Source organism: Ictalurus punctatus, chromosome 5, assembly GCF_001660625.3.
Source record: "Ictalurus punctatus breed USDA103 chromosome 5, Coco_2.0, whole genome shotgun sequence".
NCBI classification, from domain to species: Eukaryota; Metazoa; Chordata; class Actinopteri; order Siluriformes; family Ictaluridae; genus Ictalurus; species Ictalurus punctatus.
The window spans coordinates 22568682-22577447 of record NC_030420.2 but is presented as its reverse complement, the minus strand read 5'-3'; the positions used below and the strand labels follow the sequence as shown (position 1 = coordinate 22577447).

Here is an 8766-nt window from a genome sequence, read left to right as displayed (position 1 = left end):
TTTACTTTAATTTCAAGAGCTTCCTGACACGTTTGTGTGTCACTTGTTTGAAAAAATATGCTGTATATTGATGATAGACCATTCATAAATGAAGAACGCCAAGTCCTGTTCCAAAGCTAAGCTAATGTGGGCAGCAAGCCATAGTTATAACATTACTCTGTCACTGTATTGGGGCAAAGGGGTGTATGTTAATGTTTCTAAATTATGTTTGGTATTTTTCCTTCTACTCTATACAGTTTTTGTCAAGCTCGAGCGTCCTGATTCTTTATAGTATATTACCATGGACATGGAGAGCCAGTCAGGAAGCATACTAAATGGTACATATAGCATACATTGTGGCTGAATAGGTACTGATCTGGAACAGGGGTGTCACGCGTACAGTCCTGCGAATAAATTTTTGGAATCCATGTTCTATCTTCTTGTGGACCCGCAAATGAATATAAAAAAAATCCGATTCTCTGTTATTTTGAGTTCTGCTATGGCCTGGCATCCCATCCAGGGTGTATTGTCTTCTCACTTCTCACAGTGTTCCTGGGATCAGCTCTTGATTCACCACAACCCTGATAAAACATTACTGAAAATGAGGGAGTGAGTGTTATATCTTGAGTCCTGGTATTCCACTAGAGAGTAAAATAGAGCAATAACCTCAGGGCCATAAACTCTGGTACTGAAAAAAAAAAGTGCAAAAATATCATTCTTCATTAGCAAAGTAAAAATTTATACTGTAACTATGTTTCTTTCCAAAAGAATGGGGGGTTTTCACAGATAAGAGGGTGAACATGTATGCAATTACAAACTATGTTGTTGTTGTTGGGGGGTTTTTTTGGTTGTTTTTTTTTAGCAACACCAGCTTCATGACTAATCCCAATTAAGTCCATTTAATTTCATTGTTGTAACACTCCAGAAATGGTGCTTAAGGGAGGGGGCCAATACTTATACATGCACGCCATAATTCTGAGTAATCATTTGAAGTCTGTTTATGAGTTTTGTAAATGATATATGTTTAATATTTTTACCTTTCATTTTTGAGCAGTTGTTGATGTGTTTTTATGTAACATCCATGCTGAAAAACCCCCGAATAGAAACCATTACAGAAACTCTAATGGTTATAATGGGAATTGTATTGGTTTTAATGGAAGCTATAATGGTTATGGTGGGTCTCTACTGATAAGTGTTGGGGTTCTATTGGTGGTATGTTGATGTCTAGTGGAAACCAAAACAAACCATTAAATCCTAATACAATGTGGCTCAAAACACACTAGGCCTACATTTGTTAATGGTTTTAATTTTATTTGTAGTGGAAACCATTACAATTTCTGTAATGTTTCTAATGGGTTTTTTTTTCATCAGGGATATTGGACTAAGTATACGGTGGTCCATTACCTAAAATGAGTTTAACACCCATGTTCTAAGATTTCCGAATGAATGTTTTTTGAACAGAAAATACCCAAACCTACATAGAACAGTTCAGGGTTTTGTTTATACAGCATGTAGCAAACCACCCACTAGAATAACAATAACCACGTGACGGATGTGTTCCTGTCAGGATCAAATGGCGTATCGGTAGGATTTGGAAACGATTGCACAGTTTCAGAGGAAGTCAACGTTTGAGCAGTCTATGTGAATGAATTCAAGGGCGCAACATGAGTGTTTTGTTTTGCTTTTTTTATGCGTGTGAGAAAGGCTGAGCGAAAGCGCGCGACTGCTCATGCGCCCCGGTAAGTGAGTGCGCGTGAAGAGATGCTGCTCATCAGATAGTCAGTGTGGCGTCTGATCGGGCGTCGAACAGAGCTCATTTCTCATCCCGACACACTGCATCAACAAGCCGCATGGATCTTCGGACGCTTTGGCTAAACTGACATCTGAAATGGATTTACTGACATCTGCCATAATACGTCTCGATTATAAGAAGACCGGCGACGCGCGCGTCCTGTCTTTACGTAATGTCGTAACTATTTGCGCATTTAGCCTTGGCCGTGTTCTGCGATAAAAATAAATAAATAAAATAATAAAAAAAAACTAATTCGGCTATATATATATTTTTGGTCTCCCGGAAGAGAATCAGTGTGTCTCCATCTGGCTTTTGTTTCTGAATGGGAAAAGCGTGGCACGTTACTGTGATGGGCAATGGATAAACAAACACCGACTCTGGACTTTATTTACCTACAACCCTTGATGTATCATACCCCGAGGCGAGACATTCTGGAGGTAATCTCGGATTACATGCACAATTCGTTGTGTTGTTGTTGTTGCTTTGTTTTTGTTTTTGTTTTAGAACATTGTATTACATGGGCACGCTGAAAGATGGGACAGTGCATATGGGAAATGGTGCAGTGCAACGCTGCTGTTTAGGAGCACTACAGGCCATATCACCTCACCTTTCCTATCCGAAGTGTTTTTATTGATTGTTGTGTGCAGGACGTTGCTCTGAGAATATGAATTTGCTTTCAGAGGTAGTACGCTTCAATTGATCTCCTTTATGTGCCAACTGCTTAAATGCCTCTGGTTTGTCTGTATGCATGCAAGAGTAAGAGCATACACTTTTCTACAGAAGTGCCATAAATGTCTAAATGCACCCTTCGATTTCAGCAATACATGATCTGTTTTGTTTGGTTTTCTGTTTTCAGCTTCAACTCTGCAACTCCTTCAGCTCAATCAGCTAATCTCTTGACTACATGTAAGGAAGTCTAGTACAATTTATATCATCATCGAACTAGATTTGACTCTGAGAGAGTGGAAGATATGCCATCCTTCATGGAACTGTTCATTAAGTGGGCTGTCTGTACTTCCCTGGTTCTTATCTGTATACCTGGGACTTATGGCTCAATAGTGAATTTCCACAAAACATGCATATGTGCAAGTAACATTGTGAGCTGCTCCAAAATGAACTTAACTACTGTGCCATCTGACCTGCCCAAGTACACAGCAGTGCTTGATCTGAGCTATAATGACATCACCAGGCTACGTGCAGAGTGGACCACATACAAGCTCCCCAAACTCCACAACCTTTTACTGAGCCACAATGGCTTGCATTTTATCTCTACTGAAGCTTTTGTTTATGTTAAGCACTTGCGCTACTTGGACCTGTCGTCTAACAGCATCCGCCAACTGGACGAGTACATCTTTGAACAGCTAGAGTATCTAGAGGTGCTTCTGCTCTACAACAACCACATCTCCCAGATTGACCGCACTGCCTTCACAGGCCTCAGCAAACTACAGAAGCTCTACCTGAGCCAGAACCAGGTGTCCCGCTTCCCTCTGGAGCTGGTTAAGGACAAGACTCGACTGGAAAAGTTGAGCTTATTGGACATGTCTTCCAATCGGATCAAAGTCCTCCCCATTCAAGATCTGCAGGATCTGCCAGCCTGGCTCAGGAATGGACTATACTTCCATAATAATTCGCTCAACTGTGACTGTGAGCTGTACAGCTTGATGGCACACTGGTATATGCGACGACTAAACTCTGCTGTGGATTTCAAAGATGAAATCACCTGCATACTGCCAGGACCTGATAAGAAAATTGTGCATGTTTTTGAGCTAAACATGCATATAAATTGCAGCACATATAATGAATCAGTGGAGGAAGCATTTTTGGAGCAGTCTCTGGTCCTCAAGTGTGATACGCGGCATCGGGACATGTCCAAGACTTGGATGTTACCTGGCAATGTAATAGTATCACCTGGAAACAACCAGACTGCTGTGGTTCTACCAGATGGCAGCTTGGAGATCAGTTCAGTAAAACTCGAGGACTCTGGTCAGTACACCTGCTTCGCTGTAAGCGAATACCTTAATGAAACCCTGTATGTGTGGGTGAAGGTACATAACTTCACTTTTATTGGAAACAGCGAGACCCTCAATACAGCATACACAACTCTGGTGGGATGCTTGGCCAGTGTGGTACTGGTGCTCATCTACCTGTACTTGACCCCTTGCCGGTGCCGCTGCTGTCCAGGACAAGGGAAGTCCAAGAACCAACATGAGGATAGTATTCATTCATCTATGCTCAGCGCCACTCCAACACATGAGGATCTGGCAACCAAAGCAGAGCCCAACAGACATGTTGCCTTCATAGATCCCAAGGACCTGCAGGGCCAGAATGGGAAAGTGAATCGCAATCGGGAAGAAGAGCTGGAGGACGAGGCTAAGCATGGGAAAGGAAAGAGAAAGAAATCAGTGGCGGACTCTATTAGCTCAGTCTTCTCTGACACACCCATTGTGGTCTGAGTGGATCCTGTCAAGAGTTGAAACTGGGCAGCCTTCTATGATGGATGCAAATTGTGTGAGGCTTGTCCAGAGGCAATGAGTTGTTGAGACGTCTTTGGAAAAAGAGCAACAGAAATGCAGTTTGCACCCTTCAGCATGTGGCTAATTAAAGACAGTGTTATATAGCTTTCCTATGTGTATTTGACAAGGACAAGTTAGAGAAGCCTTTCCAGCATTTTAATCTGTAGCACTTAAGTATATACTGTGAAAAGGTCTTGCCATATACAGTAAGTGGACTTTTAGTAACGTGTCACTGAGAAGTGGGGAACGTGATAGGGAACATGGCAAAATTCATTTATCCGTGAACAGGCACTGGCAAGCCTTATTATTTAGTAAAATTTAAAACAAATAAACCATATATTTAAACCATATATTATGATTCTTAGACTGCTGAGAGTAGAAAGATTATAGCGTTGTGTCCTGCAGTCTTTAGTACTTACAATATTTATGCCTCCCTTCCCCAAATGTTAACTTGCCAGCATCACCACTTTATATATAGACTTCAGTCATGAGTCATTGCTAGAGGAGTGGCATGCCATTAAGCACCATTACGGTGAACACTGAACACTGTCAAGTGCATTTGAAAGGACGTAGCAAAGATTTGAATGTGCTTGTAGAAATTCAGCACCTCTAAGCTTATCAGTACGTCAAAACGTAGAGGAAACCTAGGTCAGTTTTAATAGCAAAGTAGTACTGGAGAAGAGAAAATCCAATTGTTGCATTACAGTTAGATTTATAGTGGTTGTTGTTGTTGTTAATAAGGGATCAAATGTAAAGTGAATAGGTGAGCTATTTGACATTAAGCCAAAGTTAAACTTCACTGCATTGCAATTCCATAGACACTTGCAATAATGTCACAAGACTACAGCTGTTGCTGAATTTTAGAACAAAACATGCTGGATTTTAGGACAAAAAGCTAAAACATCTTTTCAATAGATGTCGTCTTCTAGCATTCTGTCGCGTGTGATTATCGAACGTTTGGGTAGTTGTAGCACCAAAAATGATGATGACATGCCAGCTGCCGTGATCCCCAAGGATCACTGAAAATTGATACCAGATGCACAATAGCATTTCTTGTAATCCCCAGCTTAAGAGTAAATTAAATCAGCATGTTGTGTGCACAGCAAATGTATACCTTAAACAGTGACTCCTAATCACATTATTACTGCCATTCTCTGTCAGAAAATATGGCCTATTATTTGCACAATGCCATTTGCATGAGGCTGTCTGTCATGACAACCAGAGAGAGAGAGAGAGACATTTCCTGAATGCTAATAACCTCTTAAAATAGAATAAGGCATCTCTCTGCTTTTCTGTAGTACACCAGGACAGTCCACAATGCAAAAACCAAAACTGTTTTTCAGACATCTCTGCTTCTCAAACATTCTCAAGTTCTGGGTTATTTGCATATTTTGTTAGCTTTAGTCATTGCTGAGTCATCCATTGTCAAAATATTTTCTAAATGATTCTAAATGATCTTTAATTACACCATAAGCCCCCAAAGATGATTGTAACCTTGAACAGAAAAAAGGAGAGAGCCATGTTTTTTTTGTGGGGGGGTTGCGAAAAAGTTTAATCTGATGTTTTTATTATGCATGTCACTACCCAATGTCACATAGGCTTTAATGAACGTGATAAACACAGTGGATGAGTTCCTCAGATATAGCACACAAAATGTCCATTTCAGAATGTTGGATCAGCGTGTATTCCCACATAACATGCATTCTATGTAGCATTCAGCTGTCATACCCTGTAACTCTATCCCGACACCATAACCATTTCAATACTCTGGCTTCACGTTTGTCTAGAGTGAAATCAGACGGTAGTTTGACAGCCATATCATTCTTGTTTTCACCCAGCTTGGGTGAAGTCAAAGGCAGGCTAATTCAAAACTCATTGATTCTCAATGGTAATAATATACGGAGGACATGAACAATGGAAGTATTTTAGAGCATTCCAGTTACAATCTCTGTAATAAGGGACTAAAACCTTGAAGATTCTGTTTTCTGAAAGAGGGGCAAGCCCATCTGGTTTGCACAGCATCATCTCAGGAAAAAAGTATTGGAAAATGAGAGCAGCTATGATGGACAGCGACAGGCAGTGGGCAGTTCAGGCCTATTAAACGCCTCCTCAGCTGAAGCCAAAATCCTGTGACGTCCTCACCATCGTGATTTCTATGGGAAGAGGCCAGTGTCTCTGTTGCTTTCAAACATGCTTCACCTTGGCAAGAGACCCAACGCCCAAACAAGATCTAATGGCTTTTCAGCCATTGTCATTTGTTTTCCTTAAGTATCAGTCCTTGGATGTTGTTAGATGGCGGCAGTATTCTATTAATCTGTTTATCATTCAGCAGTTTATGGGCAGTACATCTGTGCTTTTGTCTTTTGCTTCAGTGTCTGTTTAAAAATGTTTACCTTGAAGACAGTGTTTTCTTAACCAGCAAGTCATTTTTGTCTGATTTCCTTGTTCTTCTATCAGAAGTGCCCAAGTCACTCCTGTAGTTTAATACTGCTGGCTCTAATACTGACACGTATAAGGTGTATCAATTTAATACAGCTGACTCTGATGTGCAGATGGTCCCGAAGAGCCCGTTTAAGTCAATCATGTGGGTTAAAGCTGAAAATATCCTGTGGGAAAGTAGATCACAGGAAGCATATTGGGCCACATTCTTCTTTATATAGTGTTCTTTATGCTGTTGTCTGGATTCCACTTGTGACACAAAAAAAAATGGAGCTTTTTATAACGTTATCTGTTGTAATTTATGTTTCTGTCATATGAAATCTTGAAGATATGTTTACAATGTGTCTCAATAGGTCTGTATATTAAAATAAGAAGTTAGTAAATAGAACAGAAACTTCAGTAAGCCATCACAGACTGTACCTATGGAGGCAACAAAGCACTGTATCACTAAGCAGTAGGTTATATGCTCTTTTTCAGGAATACACTGTTATATGTAGAGACGTTTGTGACAAAAAAAAACCCAGAGAACTGCCTTGACTTTACATTATGCGCCTCTAATACCTTTTCGTTAGGATAATGTATAATGTAAGCACACTAAATTGTGTATCAGTGTACCTATTTCTTACCTAGCCACTTTAATCCTGTTTGTGAATATGTCCTATTTGTTTTGTCCTTTTTTTAAGTGCCGTATACTATATGTAACATGTATGTATTATTTCACAACTCTGTATGTCAAGTATTTTATCCTGTTTAGTTTTGAATCTCTGTCTACTAGAGACTATTAATATAAAGTGGCTGTGTCTGTCTGTTGTCTACAGTGGGATATACAAAGAATTTCACAATCATTTCAGCAAAAGTGCTTGTCTTTAGTTTTTTTTTGTGAAAGGAAAACAGCAAAGAGTCAAATATATCCAGCTACCGGAAAATATCCATTAGTGCAAAGTGAATGTCTTGAAGGTAGTAAAAGCCTCACAGTGGAAAGATCACCTATGTCGCAGTAAGCATATTATGAGTGCAATATCCATCAGATGCTGCGGAGTGCTGGTCCTGTATTAGAGAGGTTCTGCAGTATCGAGTCTCTGTGGTAGACTGCAGAATGTGTCTGAAAGTAGGGTAAAGCTTAAGCCAGAGCTGTAGAGGTTTTATTACAGACACTTACAATGATGGTAAAAATTATTTGCAAAACTAATAAAAAGGTTACAGCTTCATTTTGGAGTCAGCTTCGCTTTTATGGTTCAAACCAGCACATTTACTCATTATTCCAATTATATTATTTCATATAGAAACTTCAGTCATCTTCATTAAAGTCACTTCGTAATTAAGACACTCATTTATTTTCCAATTTATCTGCAGAACAACCACGCTAACACTTGTGGTCTATCAATCAAATAATATATATTTATTAGCGATACAATTTTAGAGAATAAGGATAGGTAAAGTAGCTGTCTGGAGTCACAAGTTTTGCTTATGTCGAAGTGGGTGTCCTCGGAGGACTCTGGTTCGCTCTCATTCCCAAATACAAATTCACAAAATACGGTACATTTTATTTCACTGACACAGGATACAGCTGAGCAGTCGAAGGTTTCAGGCCCTACAGTGGCATTTTTACAATGCTGGGATATCAAGGCACGACCTTCCAGTCATCAGCAGATTGATAGCCCACTGCCTTCATCACTGAACCACCATATTCCATCTTCACTATATTCTGAAATTCCTTTATATGGAATTTCATTTGTCATTCATGACACTGGTAATTAACATAGATATGTATTTTGAACATTTAACTGTAAATATATGGTTATAGTACTCAAATATTGTCTGGAAACACATCCAATTATTGCCATACTGTTGTCAGAAGTATGTGGAAAGTTGGCCTACTTCAACAGACCTTGGTAGTGAATGACATACATGGTGGTAATGCCATCTCCTGGTCTCAGAGCATCACTACATGTATAACACTGACGGTGAATAATATAGTGAAGTGTTTGGGATTTAGTTATGTGTGAACGCTCTTTAGCAGAATAAGGTAGAACCTGAAACATT

General features: G+C 39.7%; 1 protein-coding gene across 1 annotated transcript; it reads left to right on the top strand.

Moving 5' to 3' along the window:
- Positions 1–1513: 1513 nt before the first annotated feature.
- On the top strand, positions 1514–7579 carry amigo1 (adhesion molecule with Ig-like domain 1). The gene is made up of 2 exons (XM_017467064.3): positions 1514–2208; positions 2628–7579. Exon 2 carries the CDS (start codon positions 2743–2745, stop codon positions 4222–4224), a length of 1482 nt encoding a protein of 493 aa, XP_017322553.1. The 5' UTR covers positions 1514–2208; positions 2628–2742; the 3' UTR covers positions 4225–7579.
- Positions 7580–8766: the final 1187 nt, after the last annotated feature.